General features: G+C 47.6%; 2 protein-coding genes and 1 non-coding gene across 6 annotated transcripts in view; 1 reads left to right on the top strand and 2 right to left on the bottom strand.

Annotated features, from left to right (window-relative positions):
- Positions 1-5,338, top strand: LOC144110917 (uncharacterized). The gene is made up of 3 exons (XM_077643985.1): positions 1-420; positions 2,845-3,091; positions 4,437-5,338. The coding sequence occupies exons 1-3, from the start codon at positions 1-3 to the stop codon at positions 4,940-4,942; spliced, it is 1,173 nt and encodes a 390-aa protein (XP_077500111.1). The 3' UTR covers positions 4,943-5,338.
- A 947-nt stretch (positions 5,339-6,285) lies between these two features.
- TRNAS-GCU (transfer RNA serine (anticodon GCU)) lies at positions 6,286-6,357 on the bottom strand. Its single transcript has one exon. It is a non-coding gene; the product is annotated as a tRNA-Ser (tRNA).
- A 5,955-nt stretch (positions 6,358-12,312) lies between these two features.
- The window catches only part of LOC144111461 (dihydropyrimidinase-related protein 2-like), a 77,306-nt gene continuing 67,682 nt past the window's right edge, over positions 12,313-21,936 (bottom strand). For all 4 annotated transcript variants that reach the window (XM_077644775.1, XM_077644776.1, XM_077644779.1 and 1 more), the window contains 6 exons: positions 21,603-21,744; positions 20,173-20,256; positions 18,818-18,997; positions 16,538-16,624; positions 14,451-14,658; positions 12,313-13,631 (listed from right to left, as the gene is read on the bottom strand). In XM_077644775.1, coding sequence (XP_077500901.1) covers positions 13,546-13,631; positions 14,451-14,658; positions 16,538-16,624; positions 18,818-18,997; positions 20,173-20,256; positions 21,603-21,744 — 787 coding nt within the window. In that variant the 3' untranslated portion in view covers positions 12,313-13,545. The remainder of the gene's footprint in view (positions 13,632-14,450; positions 14,659-16,537; positions 16,625-18,817; positions 18,998-20,172; positions 20,257-21,602; positions 21,745-21,936) is intronic.

The raw sequence follows: 21,936 nt of genomic DNA, 5'->3' as shown, positions 1-21,936 counted from the left end.
ATGCCCAAGAAAGAAGAGCAGGGCCGACCAAATGAGACAGCGGAAGCATTGAATTTCGCTAGCGACCTGGGGCCGGTGCCTTCCCCTGCGAGGACACCGCCGGACTTGGAGCCTCCGAGAGACATCAGAATGTCATCGGTGCCCACGGCTGGAGCGTCGCAGGTGCCAATTGTCTCATCGCAGAGCCAGGAAGAGACGAGTACCTCAAGCTCGCCTCTGCCGGTACTGCTGTCACGGACGACGCAGGCGACGCCGAAGTCGTCTCCCTCGGATTTTAATCCACCGTCGCCGACGCCACAGTACAGGGACACCGGCGTCTCGAGCTCGGCTCCAGCTCGTACAGAGCCGACACCGGTGGGCATGTGCACCGGCCTCAAAGAAACTCCGACGGTCAACTGTCCAGGTCCCTTACCCGTGCAGGTACGTGCTATCGGCACCCTGAAAACCGCTTCACTCTTTCACTGTGCGCAAGCCAGAATCTCACGACTCGTTTGCAGAACCAGACGCATGCGGTAGCCTCGTGGCTTCAATTGGTTCATTTGCATATCGTTTTGTACCGCATTGTCGAACGTGACGGCAGACTCTTCTTGAAAAACGTGTGCACGTTTCCTCATTCAGCCTGCCCAGCCTAAATCGGTTTGTGGTCAGAAATTCGTGGCTTCACATTGAAGCGCTGCAAGAGGGTGGCTTAAGCTGGAAAAACGTGCTTTTATTCTCGGAGTGCTTAAGACAGCCATGGTCTTAGGGCTTAATTTGGTATATTTGGTATAATTTGGTATATTATTCACTCATAATGGTGATTCTCGGCTGAACAGCCAGAAAAACTCAAGGGTTTCATCAAAGTATGGACCAGTCCCTCATTACGTGCCATCGACAAGGCACTTCGCACGGCATCTGTTCACATCTTTCCGGGCTAGTTGGTATTACAGTTAACGAATTACGCGGAGTGCATTGCGAAATTGATTAATGTTCTTGTTTTACTTGTCGGCTGCAAAATTGGGAGCCAGAGAAGAGTTTTCCGTCGAGTGTAACAATGTTGTGGGCTTAATTACACCCGCTGTCGTCGAAGTTTCGTAACACGCGCGTGGTACGAGAATTCTACCAAATGAAATAATCAATCAGTAAACCCGCCCCTAAGTTGTGTATGGACACATGCACGCTAACAGTGGTGACAATATGGATTTCAATGCGAAAGCATTTCTTGTCTCATGAGTGATGTCTCATGAGTGACATGTACAGGACCTGTAATCTGAGCGTGTCGACAGAGCGTGTCATCAGAGGGTGCACGCACGAACTGTCAATCATACGTTATGGTGGTAATTTTTAAAATAGTTGATTAAATAATCTTGTAATTAGCACAAATTATTAGTTGGCCAAATCTTTTAATTTATTCTACAAATTAGTCGAAATAGATAATTAGGTTAAATCAATCGGTAATTTAATCGCACCGATGAATTCGTTGATTACTGAATTAATCACAGTTACATTCAATTAATTCACCCGAATTGTTATTTGGCAATTAAATACCCGAATTCATTAACTGGTCCAATTAGTGAATTGCTTTTTCAGACATTCATAGCTAATTGAATTTGTGGATTTATCTCATCCGTTAATTCAACAAACTAATTAATTAGTACCTTGGTGTGCTTGCTAGACGCTCTAGTATCGGGGGGACGCACGTCTTTGGATGTGGTAAATTGAAAATTTGTTTTGAGGAAAGGAAAGCAGGCAGTAACTGTTTCGCATATCTCGGTGAACACCCGAAGCGCGTCGTATGAGAATGGATAAAGAAGGCAGTAAAAGAAGAAAGCACACGGGCGCCTTTTTGCGTTTCGCCTCCACCGAAACGCGGACCCCGCGCTCGGGTTCGAACCGGGGTACTCCGACTCAGTATAAGACCGACTTAACCACTGGGCCAGGTTAGAGCGAAAATACGACTTAAAAACGGCAAAAACATAAACGAACACGCAGCAACATAATCGTCCTCATTAAGAGAAATGCTTTCGCATTAGCGCACTTGAGCAGATTTAAGTGCACCCATGAAATTTAAATTAATGATGAATTTACAGCGTTTAGTATGCTGTCACTTTGTGACCGCTTCATCGCATCACCTACATGCTTTTCAAAAAACATATTTCGTGCGCTACTCGTCATGAAGGTCATTGGAAACCTTTTTCTGAGCGACGGGTGCAAAGCACTTTTCGAGTAGCCCAGTGCCGGTACTATATCACGTTACTGATATTGCGGTATGTTACTCTAATATAACAAGGAGAGCACAGCAAGAATCACCGAAAACCAGGAGCTTATCATCCTCCATCTGTTCCACACGGCATTGCCCTAACCCATTCATCATTTGCCCCCTATGCTGAGCGCCAGGGGGACATTCAGCGGTGGCGTTGAAGCGCGCAGTCGGGAGTTGTCTCTGGTCGCCGCTGGCGGCGCTGAAGCTGTGCATTATAATGCTAAAATCAAGACAAGACCAAAATTTCATAAGTCATGGCTAGGTGGCTTGAGCCATCGCCTGATTTAAAAGGTTCAGCTTTATCGATCCATCCACCTATCCATCCATAATAAAGTTAGCAAAAGGCGTTAAGAAGATCATTGGCGCAAAAGCAGAGAGGTGACAATGTCAGAAGGGTAGGATTAAAAATGTATTTGAACGAAATGACAAATACGTGAACCGATTTATAGCACCGTTTAAGGAATATAAAGAAAAAGTGAATTAACATGGTGGCAACTGCCACCGGGCACCTCGTTTCAAAGGGGCTCAACCATGCGTGCATCCATATCGGCCACCTTCTGTAACTTCCCTACCGAGTGCCATCGTCTGCTCACTGCGTGCAGGAACCAGCGGCAAGGCCCAGCACCGCCCCACCGCTGATCGGCACGGCCACGTCTCCACAGACGGCGCTTCCGGCGGTGGTCGGCCGTTCAAGAGAACCGCACCAGCCGCAGCCACAGCCGCAGCTGCAACCGCAGCGACAGTTTGTGGGATGGCCTCATGGCAACGCGGAACGTTTCTACGCACTGCACGTACCATCGTTGCAAGACTACGCTCAGCAAGAGATGCAGCCACCATACGGACGCCGCTGTAAGCACCCTTACAATGCCCCATTTCCGTGTGGATGTATCTGTGGCAATACTACGCCGCGAATTTTAATTATTCGGCTTGAAGGCTGTGGAAAGCATGTGGTGAGCTGTCATATCGTCGTACCCTATAATGTGACGTGCCAAGATTGTAGCAGTATATTTCCCATCGTATAAAATAAAAAGATCATTAAAGAGTGCGTACGTGAGATGAACGCCAGTGGTCTCGAAGTGAAAGTGATGAAAAACTCAGTGTCTGTGTGCTTCTGAGCATGCCAGTCACCTTAGTGTCACATCGTTATTGAGGCTGTCCAGTCTAACGCAGTTGTCAGGAAAGAAAAGGTATTCAAAGGAGCCGTTTATGTTGACATTGTTACTGTCCGAAAATAAAGCTTATCTCGTGGCGCAAGCTTTTGAGAGTGAATGTGCGGTATGTTGCTCGAAAATAAAGCTTATCTCATGGCACAAGCTATTGAGGGGGAATATGCAGTATGTTGCTTTGTACGTTATAAATGCTAAAGCATAAATTGGCTGTATCAGCGAGGTCATGTCATCAAAACGCATCCGCATACGTTGTGGCGCTCTTAGAATAGGTAGGATCAAACGAATGGTTTTAATCGAAAGAGCATGATGTGAGGATGATGAGAAAAAAAATGTGTCGATAGGATGAATAGTTAATTAGAGCCAAAAATGTCGAAAAACCGACGAAATAGCGTGGACGTCCATATAGTGAGTGGATGGGAAAAGTACCGTGGACGGCAAAAGGGTGGGAAAATAGGCAAAGGAGTTGAATAAAGTTTCAAACGAACTGAAATGTGTTTCATGAGTGATAATTAAGCGAAAAAGTTTGAGTGATATACAGTTATTAAGCGTTAGAACCAAATTTTGTTAGGCTGGACGGTGATATAGTAGGCAGATGGGAAAGCTGACCTGGCGTCAAATTTGAAAACGAATATGTGATTGGAGTAAAAGGAGATATAAATACAGTAACTGCGATTAATTAATAAGAGTAAAAAGGAAGAAAATGGGTAACATAATTGCAATAGATAATCGTAACCATTGAGGACGTTTAATTGATAGCCAGTAATTGAAAACAATTCCTTAACTGCAAAGTTCATTAATGCAAATAGGATGTGCCGACAAAGGATTTTTATAAAATAATGCATCTTGAACATCCATCCGATCACATCCCATCCCATACTATCAAGCATCTTGAGCCTCTATACTTAGCTCGCTATCGCAACCTTTTTCGCATCGAAAAAAGTTGTGTGGTTGTTGTTGCTTTTGATTTGTTTATATTCCGTAGACCTCGCATTGTCTTCACTATGCCTCGCCCTTCCACACCGCAGGGCCAGGTGACAACTACAGCCTCAGCTGGGGCCCACACGCCAGGGTCGGGAATGTACTTTCCGAGGACAACTTTTATTCGGGTCGTCCCTACGGCACTCACGGCACTCAATCTCCGCCAAGACCGCCAACCATAATTCACTCGGCATGGCGTAGGCCAGAATTGCGATGGACACCGACGGACGCCAGCTTCGTACAGCTGTTGCCTCAAAGAGAACCGCCGCTGAGTCGGCAGGAACCGCTGTCACGACGGGAGAGACCGGCTTCACCACAGGAACTGTCGCCACAACAGTATCGACAGTCACTACTGCAGGAGGACCTGCTGTCAGAGCACGAACAGCCACTGCTGCGCAGTTGCCGCCCCCAACAACAGGGAATGCCACGGGTAGAGTTGGACGCGATTCGCCTGAATGGCAGGCCGTACGTAGTGCGGAATGCGAGGCGCTCCGCGGACGACCCTCGCTTGGTCATCATCGAGTGCTATGCAGCGCTGGAGCGGCCGACTTAGAGTCACCAGAGGTCAGCGCCGACTGCGGCCAGCGAATCCCACCTCCTCTTCCACCCGCGTCACCGCATTTCTGACGCTGTTTGCAAGTCGCTTGAGAGCAGGAACTTGTTCCCACCATTGTTCACAGCGTGGATAGAGACAAAGGGGCCGAGCGTAATTTCTGTCCGGGCTTTAAACACCATTGCCGGTTGGAAAGTGCGCGCTTGTGGTGCCACGGTTTGTCAACTTGTTTCTCTGCGTGTTCTCGGCGTCGTTGAAGTCTTTGCCTTCAGTTTTTCAGTGCGTTTTTTTTTTCGTAACACGTGGTTTACGTTGTGTTCTGCGGGCTGTTTTGGTTTTTCCTTCTTGCTATTTGTTGCCTGTTTTTGCAGAAATCACGTGCGATACATAAATCATGTAATAAAGGAAAAATTTCCGGGGGCGCACTTGTCTGCTTATGTACAGTGATGCGAAAGCACTTCTCTTACTGTTGCCCATTATGCTGCTGTGTTTTTGTTTCTTTATGCCTAAGGCGGAGACTGGAAGCTCAGATACGAACTCTTACCGATGAAATGAAAAAATGAATGTAATCTAACTTAATTTAAAATTTTATTCAATTATTAATTAGGTATTGAATCAGTTGGATTAACTTCTTTATCAGGTTGTAGAGTAATTAACTAGTTAATTATGTCAGTATATTTGACTGCATGTAATTGAAACTAATTCAGTTAATACATAAATCATTGATTTGATAAAATTGCCGACTAATTTGGGAAGTATCTATTTTTATTTACTGATTTTTTGTTTATTTAAAAAATACCTCTATAAAGGCCCCCACGGCTGAGGCGATTACATAGGCAGGTACAGGTAATTGATCGAAAACAAATTTAAAAACAGACGGGAAAAGGCAATGTTATATTATATATTGTAATAAAATACACATCAGTAATAATTAAACAAAATAGACAAAAATTGAACGGAGCAGCCAACTGTGAAAAATTATTCCCTTGACTACAACCCATACAACTTCCTTGAAACCACAACGTTAAAGTGAAACAATTTGAATCATCATTAATAAAAATACCCACTGCATTGATATGAAACAACGCAAAAAGCTAAGACGCGATAGTAATAGCAGACATCAGTTTGTAAAATTTATCCGGATCAGTGGCAGTCGCGATACGTTCACAACAAATTTCAACAGGTTTGGTTTATGGGGTTTTAGCGTCCCAAAGCGACTCGGGCTATGAGAGACGCCGCAGTGAACAGCTCCGGGAATTTCGACCACCTGGGGTTCTTTAACGTGCACTGACATCGCACAGTACACGGGCCTCTATTGAATTTCGCCTGCATCAAAATTCGACCGCCGCAGGCGGGATCGAACCCGCGTCTTTCGGGCCAGCAGCCGAGCGCCATAACCACTCAGCCACCGCGGCGGCTCAAATTTCAACAGAATAATTGCTTCGCCCAATTAATTCCTCAACTGATCAGCCATTTTGGGTGACTTAATTTTTATTGCATGCTAGTTACGTAAATATACTTAACTCATCTATTAATTACCCCTACAATGGATGACTTACGGTTCTTGAGGACACGCTCGGATGATACGTTCTGCCCATAGGCCCTGTGCAGGCCACTAATGAAGCAAGTAATGCTCTCGCATTTTAAAGCAAAAATTATGAGAGAGAGTAGGTTTAATGTATGCCGATATAGCAGGCACCCCTACCTTCCCAACTCGGTTAAGCAGACCCGGAAGGGAGCAGGGGGCGCGAAAAAAAATGACTGCGTGCATTTACACGTATAGGCGGCAAGATTGTCTGGAAGTGGAAAAGGCAGTAATTGCCTTAGCTATCGCACACTCCTCCGATGACTATATTTCACATTCCAATACAGCAGTTAGTAGCTATGCCAATCGCAAAATCCACTCCCCGGATGCAAACATCCTTGCATCATACCCCCCTCCACCCTGCCCACAGCAAGCATCCTTCAACAAGGCCGCTTACACCCAAGCCCGAGTACTCGTCAAACGGGCTGCGAGCGACCTGCCCTTGTCTCGCTGTGGCAGGGATCGGCTTCTCAACTATCACGACCTGATCCTCTTTTATTGTAATTCCCGCCAAATCTACCCTCCACCGCATAAATATTTTCCAAAAAAAGACCAAGCTTTCTGGCGCAGCCTTCGAACGGCCACAGTCACAACCCCCTTTCCTTCTCTCAATTATAACCCGCGGTGAACCTCTCCTCGCTGCCACTTGCTTCCTAGCGCCAGAGCCAAATTTCACATCTTTCTGAACTGCATAAACTCAAGCCCCCTTGGCAAAGGCCAGCACATAAGGAGAGATGGGAGGCTGCTCTGCGCAGCTGATATACAGCTTCTGACAGTGGGTGGTGGTGGTGAAATCATTAATCATAGAGATAGATGTTGGGGGTCGTGACCTGAAGGGTCACGCCCTTACAACCACTATGTGGGATGCCTATTCAGGCACCCCATTGGCGGCTGCCGCAGCCCGGGCGCGCTCCGTTAAGGCCCTTTGGGCCTCGAGGGTGCAGCAGCCAGACAGGGTCGCATCCCAGTCCTCTCAGGTGTGGTTTGGGGTAGGGGGTATGGATGGGTTCTGCTGGCAGGCCCACACCATGTGGTATGGATCAGACTCCTCCCCACAGTGTGAGCACCGGGCACAGCATCGTGTTAGTGCGCAGTCGCAGGAGTACCCACTCGTTGGCCTTCCCCAGCCCTTTACAAGGGGTGGGAAGAGTTTGGTGCGTGGATTTGTAATAAGCGCATATTTCCTTAAAAGTGTAAACCGGATTGAAATCGGAGTCCTGGTCAGCGTCGGGTCCCGTGGGAAATGCCCGGAGAGAGAGCGGCCAGGCAGCGGCGTCGGATGAGATATCGGTGCGCAGGATCCGAGTCTCGGCTACAATTTTGGTAGATGCGACAAACCAGGCGAGTAGCCCACCCTTGCTCGACGTTTCGACAAGCCCCTCGCGAGTCGGATATTATGTATTTGGAGGAAGGGTCGGAGGCTGCTAGGGCGATGGCACCCTCTTCTGCGTGAATTGCTTTCTCGGCCTTGAAAGTCAGGCCGTCTGCTGTTTTGCCCTCGTGGACGACCGCGGCCGTGTACCATCCCCTGGGGTCCGGGCCGGACGCGTCCACGTAGAAGACTCCTGGTTTGCTCCCAAAATGGCGGTGCAAGGGTTCCGACCGCGCCAGGCGCCTGCCATTATGGTCCTCTTTGGACATGTTGGTGGGGAGAGGCCGGATGTGGAGGGCGCGTCTCCAGTGTACGGAAAGGCAGCATCTCTCCTCTGTGAAGTCGGTGTGCTGGGTGTGAAGACGGGCTAGAAGGCGGCGACCCGACCCTGTCTTTGTGAGACGAGTGTATTGGTTGTGTTGAGGTGGGCCTCCCGAAGCTCCCTGAAAGTGTTCACCATCCCCAGTGCCATGAGGTGGCTGGTAGAGGTAGAGATCGGGAGGTCCAGCGCTCATTTCGTGATTTTGCGGAGGATGACCTCAAGGGCATGCTCTTCCTGTTTCCGCAGGTGGAGGTATGGAGTCGAATACAAGATTCGACAGGTCACGAATGCGTTCGCCAGCCGCAATGCGCCTTTGCATCGTAACCCACCGCGCATGTTGGAAACCCGGCGGACCATGCGGCCCTCCTGGTCCCCCACCTGCCAGATCTTGACGAGTGTTCAGTCGCAGCGTCGCTGGTTGTGTATGAAGAGTCCGAGGACTCTGATTTCCTTGGGTTCGTGAATGGGACCGCTTTGCAAGGAGATATGGATTTGTGTCGAGCATGTGCGCGAGGGGCGCAAATGCACGAATTCCGATTTCTGCGGGTAGCATTGCAGATCACAGAGCGGTCCACTATGCTGGCGGCCGTTTGCAGGCCGGTCTCCATGTCCTCTAGGCGCCCTTGCGTAGCCCAGAGGGTTATGTCGCCGGCGTACAGCGCGTGCTGGACCCCTTCGATCGCATTCAGCAGGGCAGGTAGGCGCATCATGGATATGTTCAATAGTTGAGGGGACAGCACCGCGCCTTGTGGAGTCCCCCTCGTGCCGAGCAGGAAAGGTCCATGCTCTTAGTCCTGTATTCGGATGTAGAATAGTCTGTCCGTGAGAAACTTTCACGTACTTGAAGGTGTTGGTGCCGCAGTGAGTTTGACTCAAGTGTGAGAGTCAACTCGCCTGCACGGGAGATACTGCCCAACTGCGTCTTCACCGGCGAACACGTGCTATCGTACTCAATATGAAGTGCGTTGCGCAAGACGTAATAGTAGCTCAACTTCTGAAGCAGTGCAATCACAACGGTGCTAATAATCGTTGGAGTTAGCAGTCGATACAAGCTAAGTATACTGAATGTTGAAGTCGCGTGCTTTTTAACATCGGGCGTTTGCGCGGAAACCTCAGTTGCTTCCCCATTTGACGCGTTGTAAGCTATACTGAGCGCAGCACTACTTGTCGCTGCCTATTTTTATGGCATTAATATGCACTACGGCTTTCTGTCAAGCGATAATGCGCTGCAACATCTTGTGCGTCGAAATTTCAGCACCCCAACATCAATGACATTAATTTGACGTACTACGTTATTTTGCAAATAGGACCCGGTACCATTAAGCGAAATTCGGCACATCTCCAGGACTTTTTCTCTCACATCACTTTTTTCATATGGTTGTCCCCTAGCAACTCGATTTTTACATGCTGTCCCCAGCTCCATGGCTACGTTTAGTAATGGGTTTGAAGCGCGCAGACATGACTTGTCTCTTGTCACTTTTGGCGGCGCTAAAGCCGCACGCTGTACCAGCCGCGTTTTGTAAATACCTCACCGGATGTTCGCTGCGTGCAGGAACCGGCGACAAGGCCCACAAACTCTCCCGCGTCGGTCGGCACTGGTCTCTCGCCGCAGAAGGCGCTGCCGTCGATACTCGGCGTCCAGGAAGTAAAGCACCACCCGCAGACGGTGCCGCAGCTGCTGCAGCTGCACCTGCAGTTTTCGGGGCGACCGCTTCCGAACGTGGAACGTGTCCTCGCGTACATGTTGGTGCAGGGATACGTACTACGTGTGATCGCAACGCCCGTTCTTCAAGTATTCTCACGATGCAGCGACGCAGTTCGGCAGACAGCAACAAGGCTTCGAAAAGAAACTCTTTATTGGAATGACTTGCGCCCCCACAGAACCCAATGACTTGGCGGCGCTGATAACAAGCGCACTCGGCGGTCGTCGAACAGAATGCCTGCCGCTCTCGGCTGCGCTCAGTTTAATGGTGGGAAGGAGCCATCCAGATAAACAGCCAATCGAACTACGGCAATCTGCAACACAGTGTAAGCAGTTCCTCGTGGCTGCGATCATTAACAGACAACTTTCGTCGCGCCAAGCGCAAATGAGGAAGCGGCATGCCGGCGTCTTTGAGCGTGAACAGATAGTGCAAAGATTCGTAGCAGTACCTTTGTCCGGACTATGCGGGCAGCTTCATTTATTTGGCTTACTGCGTATGCGGGCATCAGGGCGATATCGTCATTCCTTATATAACGGGGCGTACGTCCGGGAATTGTAGCAAACTTGCAAATGATATGCAACAAAATTAACATAATTAAAAGGAAGCGCGCAAGTCAGAAGAACGCCAGTACGCGTGAAACAAAAATGATGAGCAGCTTAATGTTGGCGTGTCTATGAGGAAGGCAGCAAGCTTTGAGCCACAGCATCATTTGTAAGGCTGCTGCTTTAGTGTGTAAATGAGAGGTGGTATTCGCTTGCTTCAGAAGTGCTACTGTATGAAACTTACGTAATTTTGTTGCGCAGTACACAAAGTGTAAATACGCAGTACATGTTAATCCATGCCGAATGGAGAATAATTCGTTATCATTTATTATACAGCTAATCTTAAGCAACTCAAGGAGTGCGCATGATCATTTTTGGTCGCTGAAGTCCTCTTTAAGGGACCTTTCTCATATCGATCACAATTTGTGACGTATCGTGGCGTGAAATTTTTGTTGTCCTGGATAAATCCTTTTTCATGAAATGAAGTGCGCTGGAGGACAGCGTACACACTATTGACTCCCATATAGGTGTATTCCTGTTAAGAGTGTGGGAACAGTGGCCGGAGTCTCCAGCGGCCAGGGAGCCATCTAAGGGCCGACGTCGCCCCCAGGCCCACACTCGGGGCCCCAGTGGGGCGAATGGCGCAGTTCGTGAGCACGCTGGCAGCCTGAACTTGTGTAGCGATAGCTACACTACGCCACCTCCCCGAGCCTTCAGTGTGGCTACCCCTGATCACGTAGTTGCTCACGTGGTCATGTGACCAGCCACGTGGCTGGTCGCGTGGTTGGCCGGCGAAACCGAGCTGCAACCGCTGTGAGTATGCGCCGTGTCAAGGGCATGGGACGAAGATGAACGCCCAGCGAAACGGCGCGGCGAAAGACTGACTTAGCAATTCGACTGAGCGAGTTCCACTCGGCCAGATGTCACTATCGCGTCGCTCCAGGTTTAACCAGAGCTAAACCACAACCATTTTTACCCCGTTTTTCATCCGCACTGACGAGGAGAGTGCGGGCGCTTGTTCATAGCGCGAAGGAGACAAAGAAACTAAATGAAGGCACAGCGCACGTGCGCTGTGCCTTCATTTAGTACCATGTACCGACTAGCCCAGACAAACACCTTATTGCAGAGACAAAGGAGCCGAGCGTAATTCTGCCTCCTGGCTTTAAGCCCAGCATTAGTTACAAAATGTGCGCTTGTAATGGCACGCGTCTTCTACCCAAGGTGTTATGAGCCTAGACGCTGCTGAATGTCGTCACCTGCCATTTTATCACTGCGGCAGCCGCTACTGCACAATGGCGCCCACGAAGCTGCTACAGTCCCGCGGGAAGGCACCGGAGGCGAGCTAGCACCCTCTCTCAGGAACACCTGGGTGCATTCTTGAGCATGCTTTACACAAGGTGCCACCGAACACCCGACTCATGTAATGGAATCTTTATAAGGCGCCTGTGAGAGTGCACTATCTAATAGACTTCACATTCAAATGGCATCGCTGTATGACGCGATACATTAAAGAACACGACTCGCAAGAGTGCAGTAGCTTCACTCTCACTATAGCCTATGTCATTGACGAGTCATAACTGCGATATGACCGTAGCTACCACTTCGTCGGGTGTTGAAGGCACAAGGAAAATTTTCCGGCCTGTTGTACACCTGCTCGTTGGTAGAAATTGCCGCATTGACAGTTTTATTAAAAAAAATATAGCACGAAAATCGGCGGTCATGTGAGCAGTGCTGTGAGCGCCCTTACGGTGAAAGCGCGGAACGTTCAGCAAAATTACTGCGCATGAGAGAGTAGTGACAATGCTCGCTTAGCCCCGCCACGGAGAGATAGTGAGTAAACGTCGTGGCAAAGTGCATTTATATTTCTTTAATCGCACACGACATACATGGTTGTGAAAAAAACAGGCACACATCACTCGCACGTTCCACTAAACTTGCAACTTAACATCTGCCAAATGAACACACTGTCGATGAGGTTGTCATTAAAAGAAATTGCGCATTGGCTCAAAAGGCAACCATCAAAGCCGCGAATTCATTCGTGCCGCAACTCAGCGGCAGCACTACACTATTAGCGCAGATCTGGCCTGCTGCTTTATTCTTTTGAATTTGCAGCCACGGAGGCTTCAACCCAGTGAGTGACATTGCAAGATACCGGTCTTTATAAGTTGAGCCATGGCACAAAGTTTTTAATAAAAAAAAAAGGGGGGGGGGGGTAATGAATAACAACACTCTAGTGACCTAAAAGATTTACAGCCTGATATGCACCTTAGCTGCTAGTGTCAACCATGTCTAGTTACATAAAATGCATAAAGATGTGCATGTTATGCTTTTGTTGTCACAAAAAAAAATCTATAAACTCAGGTACGCTTTCACACTCTACAGTACAAATGTTACAGGCAACAAAGACCTGCGTCATGACCAGCCTACACTTAATAAAACCAGCCTCAGGGCAATATTAGCTTCATTACAGAAACAGCGAATGCACAACCTTTGAAAAGAAAGCTTGGGGTGCGATGTAGAGAAGTTGTTCGTTTATTTGGCACCAAAACACGTCCTGTTACTTCGAAAAGTGGAGCCTGGACAGTAAACGGTTGCTTGATTATTCAAATTAACTTGCCCGCCTTCTTTCAAGAACTGCCTCATTGTTTTTGCCAAAGTGTCTGGATAAATATGACAATTGTGGACAGTGAGCTCCACCTGTCAAGAGTTCTTCTAAGGCGCCTTAAACCTGGTGAACTTTTCTTTCGAATACTACGACAGTTTTCACTCCTGGCGTAAGGTCCCAATTTGTCACATTTGCATAATCATAGCGATCGAATCCAAGGCTCCATGGACAGTACCAGGATCTGCCATTCTACTCTGTTCAGACAGGCGTGCTTACAGAACTTTAGCAAACGGGGCTTTTGCTGCTTTCTCGTAGACATAGAGCTATATCAATCCTGTGGCAGCGGAAGCTAGTCTCGTAGTGCGTGGCAGTTAGATTAGAGTTAAACAGAAGAAAAAAAAACAGAGGGACGGGGATCACAAGGACTCGACGCTGCTAACGTCCGGCACTGGCAGTTCTTTTTCTGTCAGGAATCTACCAGATGCCGCTGGACCTTCCGCCTGGCGGGTTGTGGATGCGAATGCCGACCCTCGTGCCTTGGCCGTCGTCAAACTGTGCTCCTGCGAAAAAAAAAAGTGAAGGGGGCTCGTAAGGCGGATCCAACAGTTCAGCCATACCCGGGGCATAGCAGAGGTCTTCTCCTGCCATCATAAATTTCTACGCGCCTCACCCAAAAATCGTGTGGCTGCGGAGCACATGCACGACCACTCAACTTTATATTTATAAGTCACGGGACCTTAAGCTGCTCCACTCGGGCTGAGGGGTTGGCGCAGCGAGCAAGAGCTGAGAGGTTCGACTGAATGCACGTGAACGACTGCCAACCTCCGAACGTTGGACCGGCGAGAGTTCAGGACGTCGACACGTGGCTTTTAAATGCAGTGGATGAGCAACCAGCTCTGGTCAACCTCAGCTTCTCCTCCTCCACCTAGTGCCATTCGCTGCCACATCTCTCAGAATTTAGTTTCCGTATGCCTTTACCTACGCCGGGTGCACACACTTATCGGGTTTTGGTGTGAGGCTGGCTCTGGTTTCCTCAGATCCTCTAGAACGTCGTTCTTCTATGAATACGTCTGGAAATTGAGTATGCAGCTCCAAAGGGGAACACAGACACGACAGACAACACATCCGCTATTGCCAATTTTATGTTGGAGGCTTGCCTGTGTCGTCACTGTTCCCGTTGCCGCTGCTTACCCAGTCAGGTCGGGTCATCCAGTCCACAACGTCTTAGTCTCAAAAAATGTCCTCGTAAATTGTAACCTGCCCCGTACGGAACACCTCAAGTTGTGCCTTTAAGGAAATAGTGTGATGTCACGAATGACGTCTCTGGCATTTGATCATAGCTTGGAAAGACAGTTCGGGCCAGCAGGATCACTGCTTACCCGAGAGGTTGAAGCTCGAATCCTGGAGGTTGCGACCGCCGCTGCGGGTGGGGCCGTGAGTGTGGAACTCGGCCGGGCTGTGGGGGCTGTCATGCGCTCTGATGGGCGTCATCTGGTTCTTGAAGGGCGTCGAGGCGTCCCCGCCGTTCAGCATGTCTCCCACGGGGCCCTCGTAGCCGTCCCGGTCCACCTTCAGCCGATCGCTCGCCTGCGCGCGGTGATTAGATTGCATGGGGCAGAATAACGGTCGGCAGAAAAAGTGGTGCATTGCACTAAGTCTTACGTAACCTTGTTTGTATTTTTTTTTTGCTGTGAGATTACAGTAAAATGAACATGGTGCGTTTATTATGATGTGTATTATGGTAACATGATATGCCAAGTGCTTGGGTAGCATTGCAGTTTGTAACATATGCACCAATGCATGTCCAATAGTGCTATTAGTCGTGTCTTATTGCTTTTAATATGCCCCCTGTACTCCTATGAATAGTGAGCTTCATTGTGTCCAATGAGTGTGTCTACAACATATGTATAACTGATCCTCTCTGCTTTAATCCAGACATCTATAATTATTTCAATGAGAAACTGTATGTTAACACCCTTCAACCTGTCAAATATAGGGGCAGCAAACTTCGTAAAGCTGCTAACCAGCAGCTTTTTCTTGCTTGCCCTCGCATTTTTTTGTGCTCTTGTAAAAAATTCCAAATAAATTGAATTGAATTGAATTCGGCTAAACTTCACTACATCGCCACGTCATGGATACGTCTGGAGTCGAATTAGCCCAAAGGAGGCCCATTTTGCATGCGAAAATGTTCAGAGCACATATACCGGTTCAGCGACGTCGTCGGCGTAACCAAAAGGTGAAATCAAGACCAATGAGAAATGGCACTGCTCGCCACACCACGGATCTGTGGCGTCCTCTGCGCCCAGTTGCGTGAACTAGTTCTAGCGCCGTTCATGCCTCTGCATGTAAGGGACGCCACTGAATGGCTCAGAGAACGGCGCATTCAGCAGTGCGAATAGCCGTCGCAGGATTTCGCGTCACACATGCGCAGCAACCGGCGGTCGCTTTTTTTTCTTTGTCTGAAGGCCTGTCATTTTCCTCGTTTCGTTTCGTCGCTATGTTGCTTATCTGAAACGCCGAAGGCCTGCAGCTGCGCTGCAGTTTAGTGGAAGATCGAGTGGCATACACAACTTTTGCTTCCGAAAGTACCTTGATAACGTCTTTTAAAATGCATGCGTGTAAGTTTAATTTTCAAATTGTGTTAGCCCTTCCGGCTGTTACAGAACGGTTAGAATATATTCAACCAATACAGCAAAGCTACAGCTATTTTCAACACTTTTTCGTGAACTAGTTTTATCGAATACGCGTAGATAAAGGTAAAGACTTAATGCTGCAATAAATTACAGTGCCGTAATAATTTTAAGCACACTAAGGCATATATCGTATTTAATTCTCTCATTCTTAATGCCCTGTGCACCGACGTAAGGGTCTAAAACCGACCCTTCAAAGATGGCACCACTTTCAAAAGCAGCACTATAATCAGAACGACAGTACGTTTGAAGAAATCTCGAAAGCTGGGTGGTCGCGTTCGCACGCCTTCATAGGAAAGAGCTTTTGTAGCGATAGCTACATTACGGTAGCATTTCGAGCCTTCAGCGTGGCGGTGCCGCCACCCCGTGGCTGCGCTGCCACCCTGTGGGTGCGCCACCACGCTGTCACGTGGTTTGTCACGTGATGCGGAGCAGCTGCCGGCGCCGTGGCTGATCACGTGATTCGTCACGTGGTTGGTCACGTGGTTCGTCACGTGGTTGGTCACGTGACGAAGTTCCACTCGGCCAGCTGTAGCTATCACCTCACTCCAGGTTTAACCAAACCTAAACCACCGCCAATTTTTTTGAAATGCTGCTACACACGAGGCCAGCACTGCTGCTTTCGGCCGGTAAATTTCATCCTTGAAGCGCTATTTCTCCTTAGGGATGATGTAGCTGCACAGTGGCCATCCGGACCTACCCACTTTAGCAACGTGAATTTCGAACACAAAGGTTTCCGGATGATGTTGGCCCCGTAATAACGGGTGCGCACTTACCCGCTCCCGCTCGAAAAGAGCGCTGAACGTGTGCGGCGAAAATGGCGGCAGGCCAACGAAGCGTCCGGATCCTTGGCTCACTTTCAACTGCAAAGAAGAAAAAGCAGTTATAAAGGTTGAGCGCAGCTCGTGCAAAGAAAACGCTGAGAAAAAATAATCCAAGTGTTTACGCTCTGCTGCAGAACGCGCGCTAAATTAAGCAAAAGCTTTTGCTTAGCTTCTGCCTGTTTTTTTTTTTGCTACTGGCTAAAGCCTACAGCCAAATCTTAGGCCTACAAACTTTGTACCAGCCTTGGTTATCACAACGGGTGCAGGGTCACGTGGCGATATATGAAAGTCATTTAATCAGTGGCCGGTTGCTGACGTTTTATAATGCTGATGGTTTAATTGTTCAGCTTTTCCGGGCAAAAATTTTGAAAATTGAAAAATTGTAAGTCACTGCCGTGTAAATATTTAAGGCAATGATCCATTATTCTGACATGTAAAAAATCTTTCTTTTAGAGCGTTTCCATAGATCTCATCGAACAGCTACGCATGACTTAGAAAACTAATGGGCAACGCTTTTGAAGATGGCAGAAACGTGAATAGAAAAAAAATGCAAGTCTGCCGTCGGGTGATCTGCACATATTATGATTGTTATAGTGAAATCTTTCTTTATATCAAACAATTGCGTTCATAAACGGTTTACCGCTCAGAAAAAGCTTTTGTCCAGAATTGCTAGGTATGGTTCTGAATCCACCGGGGCGGGATCCACATAACAGATTTCGCTGTAAAAAAAAATAAAGGAGAGAAAGCTCTCCTGCAACCTTCAGCTCAAACTCGGAGCAAAGGAGTGACCATAAAGAGCGTCGTCAGGAGCAAGGGCGTGCCGCCCGTCCCTCCGGCCAGAGATCCCGCTCCCAGGAACGCAGACTGCGCACCAAGACCACGTGACTACAAACGGCGCTCTCCTATTGGCTAGCACGTACGTGCACCCTGCAATGCTTCGTTTTCAGCGCTCAAATCATGATCACATGGCTCTGGAGCAGTGGGGCCGTTTACCTTCCTCTTACCACAGATGTACTGTTCCTGGGAGGACGCCGTAAGCGCCACAAAACCACGTACAAATGCGTACAGCGTGTGGTTTTCAGGTCCCGGATGCATGCATTAGCTGAAAATTCATTGCTTTTTCTCTGCACTCAGTGTCGTACAAACCTGCATGGCTTCTTTCACTCACCCGACCGCGGCGGCCGCGTTTCGATGGAGGCGAAACGCAAAAGGCGCCCGTGTGCTGCGCGATGTCAGTGAACGTTGAAGATCCCCAGGTAGTCAAAATTATTCCGGAGCCCCGCTACGGCACATATTCTGCCTTTCTTCTCTCTCTCTCTCTTTTATCCCTTCCCTTATGACGCGGTTCGAGTGTCCACCGAGATATGTGAGACAGTTACTGCGCCATTTCCTGTCCTCAGAAATCTTCAGAAACCAATTTTCATTTATATTTTACCAGTATTGGGCTGTGAAGCAGATCCATGAGAAACGGTATTGATATGATGGCAGTCATGCAAGCCGTCTAAAACAGTTTCGGCACTGCAAGAGATGGATATGTAATTTCTTAGTTCCAGTGCACGAGCGCGTTTTTATAATTGCGCTAATGTTGCCTCGTTTCTGCTACTAGTTTAGTAACAAATGCTTACACTTGAAGGCTGACCTCACGAGGCTCCATATGGGAGATAGAGATATTTACAAGCCATACAAAAATTTTGAAAACTAGAAAATTGCAAGACACTGCTGTGTAAATATTGAAGGCAATTGTCCATTATTCTGATATGTAGCAAAATCTTTCTTTTAGAGCGTTTCCATCGATCTCATCGAACGGTTAGGCATGCCTTAGAAGACCAATGGGGAACGCTTTTAAAGATAGCAAAAACGTGAATAGAAAAAAATGCGTCTGCCGTGCCATTCCGGCAGACTTTAATTTTAATTTTAATTTAATTTTTAATTTTAATAACATCTGTCGGTGTCGTCTTATCCAATCCTCCTTTCATGATCTACCAAGATGTACAGCTATTTAATGCATCTGTATCAGGAGAAAGTGATAGCTGGTATTCCTATCCATGTTATTCCTTACAGGCATCGGCAATACAAGGATAGACTTAACCCTTACCGCATCTCTTGCTGCGAACGTTGTTATGCAGGGTACCGAGTCCTCTGCTTTTTCCTCTAGGCAATAACTTAACGCTTAGTACGCATCCAATTACTTTATGTCGACCTGTAACGCTCTGCATCCTCCATAGGACTCACTTGACCGTTGTCCAAGACCACGTGTCCTCCAGAGAGCACGTACTGCGGTCCGCCGCGAACATGCATGCCTTCGAAGATGTTGAAGTCGACCGTGGAGCAGTGGGAGTTCTTGGAGATTGTCGTTAGCTTCTTTGGATCCCAAATGACGATGTCCGCATCCGAGCCAGCTTGGATGCGCCCCTGGGAAAATCAGCAGCTGCTTGATCATTTTGAAAGCGAAGATGCGCATTCAGTGGCTGTGCGACGTTGCTCGGTGGTGCTGAGCAACGACGTAATGCTTAAAGTATTTAGAAACCGAAAATGTAACGCTTAAAGTATTGATGGATGTAAAACAAGCATATACTAGCCAATAAAATGTGCAAACGTGCATGCATAATAGGCTCAGAAGAACTAATACCCTTCTTCACAGGAACACCCTTTGTGAATCTCTGCTGTCTAGTTCATGGTAGTGGTGACTCTGCCTTATTGCATGGTCTAAGATAACGCAGCTAAGTAATGCTTCACCTCTACATTAGATGGGGCAGTTTTAATTAAATTAATTCAATTAATTAGGTCCGAGCAGCCACCCACAGACTAATATTAAGAATATCTTTGAGACTAACCTTGTACATAGGAGCCGACAACAGTTGGGAAATTAGAGACTCGTTGTGACATATGTATGAAGGAAGTCAACAATCACAGAGGCCAAGGAAAACATAGTATATTTCTATGTTTTTTTTAAATTTATGACGTTGATCAACGGGAACAGCGTAACCATTTTATGGCTGAAAAATAAATGCGTAAAAAGCAGAATAAAAACAACCCCATGACGCGGGTGGGATCTGAACCCATGATTTCCGAATTGCGCGCACGGTGCTCTACCTACTGAGCTATTTTATACTGTTATATACAGCGACAATTTGCATGCCACTTTGGCTGGAATGCAGCACCAATGTTTTTTTAATTAAACCGGTAGTCCCATGCCCTATAACATACTTTTGACATGGCAGTTTTATACCCTTTGCAGCATGTGTCATATACGGCGTTATCAACGTAAAACAACTATATAGGGCTTGACCTCATATCAACAAAAAAGGCAAAAATAAATTGGTGAAAGGCCAGACGTTTTTTAAGGCGCACTGGCATCCTAAAACCTCCGTCATTCGTTGTGCCCTTCAAGTCACCAAAGACCATGCGGCAGGATGTGTCCTTCACATATGCCTTGTTGAAATGGGTAAGAAAGAAGATCTATCCCAACTGTCACAAGCTGATTGCTAGCTTCGCAAATGGCACATTTTTGCAAACAGATCATAGCATGTTACGTACGTGTTGCCTTCGGGAAGGCAAACAAATGGAGAGTAACACAAGGAGTTTACCTTCTTGGGATAAATGTTGAACAGCTTGGCGGCATTCGTGCTCGTCACGGCAACGAAGCGGCAGGCATCCATCTTGCCAGTCATCTGAAAATTTACGAGAATAAGGACCGGTCCTCGAGGTCCTAATCACTCATTCACACAATTACAGTAGAACTTAGCCGATACATTTTGCTAAAGTCCTGGGGAATCGTATTACACGAGAAAAGGTATCATACTGACCACTAGGTATTTAAAAAAAGTGACTCGAGAATGAAATACAAGAACACTTCAAGACATTTCAACTTCCTGAAAAGTAAAGTAAAGAAAACATCGCAAAAGACAAGGACGTGACACGCTGCACAGTCATGTCACGTCCCTGTCTTTTGCGCTGCTTCCTTCACTTGACTTCACGAACAAACTAGCCCGCCAAAAAGCCCTATTAGATTACTAAAAAGCTTGTTAACGCTTGTTGGCTGGCACAAAGTGTGAACAGCTTTTCTCTGCTTGTAGACTTCTATACGCATCCTAGTGCGAAAGAAACTCAAGCCCGGCGAACGGCGAGGGCGCAAGTAAAGAAGACTTCTTCACTGTCAACGTCATCTTATACTGCTTCGCCATTCTGCTATATGCATTGCGAAAAAGCCACTTTGGAATTGTAGCCGCTTTTTTTTTAGGAGAGAGGGGAGAGGATGCTTGGGGGGGGGGGGGGGGGGGCATCAAGAAGTCACCCTAACGATTGACTGTCGCTACGATTTCGCTTACGTCGCGCGCACCGAGGTTCGGCCAGCTCGTATGTTGGCGCACCATCTATTGGTATCTAAACGTATCATACTTTAGACATTTGACATATTATGAACGTACTTTCTGGGTAATCCTATCATCTGACGATAAAACAGTGCAGCTTTAAGGGACTTTTTTTTGCTCAACATTTTGAGCGTACGAACTGGGAGCGCATTACCGTACTTCTTCCGTATTCAACATTAACCTATTAACATGAAGCACCCGACAACATACCCGTGAGCGCAGCCCTGCGGTTACAAAGGTGAGCTAACAGCTTTCTCAGAAACTTCGCAACTGAGGAAAACCTTGCCGCCTGATATTTTTCCTCGTTCGCTGAGTTGGTAGAGCGGCTGTCCAGACAGGCGGCTGTTCTGGGTTCGAGCCCAACACGAGTACAAATTTTCGACTGTGAAATTGCTTAGAGAGATGTTAGCTTTACTCTGTAGCCATGTGGCTGGTCTCAGGCGGATGTTAATGAGTTAATTACTTTTTGCTTGATGTAAGCAAGCGTTCGCTAAGGTAGAGCAAGGTGCTCGGCGTGAAGAGATCAAGCATAAGCGAAGAAACGCGTGCGGTTCACTTCCTTGCGTCCATTTTGTAATTTAACACGCAGTTGTGTTTCTGTTTTACACCAGCATGTCAAATCACAAGAACACACTGCACCCACTCACCACTCCTTTCTCCCAGATGATTAGCATCCTCTCTTCAACGCCATTGACTCCGTGCGGAATCTTCGTGAAGTCGTTGGCTCCGGCTGCCCTCTGCGCTGTGGTGAAGGTGCAGTGCTGGGAGCCAGTAACGTGGAGATCACCACTGGGCAAAAGAAAAAAAAACATTAGTTTAAATTTTATCACTGTTGCGCATGCATTTTTGTTTTGGTGCAGTGTTCATGGACTTAGCAGCCACATTCAGTTTATAATCATGCGAGATCTATTGCCAGCTTTGAATGTGCGTTTTATTTATCCTCGGGTGGGTATCGCACCAACGCAGTTTCTCTAGTTTTCC

The sequence above is a fragment of the Amblyomma americanum genome, chromosome 11, assembly GCF_052857255.1.
Source record: "Amblyomma americanum isolate KBUSLIRL-KWMA chromosome 11, ASM5285725v1, whole genome shotgun sequence".
NCBI lineage: Eukaryota > Metazoa > Arthropoda > Arachnida > Ixodida > Ixodidae > Amblyomma > Amblyomma americanum.
This window is presented reverse-complemented; position numbering and strand designations above follow the sequence as displayed.

What these genes read in the sequence shown, in the direction of transcription:
- LOC144110917 (XM_077643985.1), top strand. Translation starts at nt 1, where the DNA reads ATGCCCAAGAAAGAAGAGCAGGGCCGACCAAATGAGACAGCGGAAGCA. An exon ending in CAGGTCCCTTACCCGTGCAG is followed by an intron (nt 421 to 2,844) that starts GTACGTGCTATC and finishes CACTGCGTGCAG; the next exon opens with GAACCAGCGGCAAGGCCCAG. An exon ending in GCCACCATACGGACGCCGCT is followed by an intron (nt 3,092 to 4,436) that starts GTAAGCACCCTT and finishes TCCACACCGCAG; the next exon opens with GGCCAGGTGACAACTACAGC.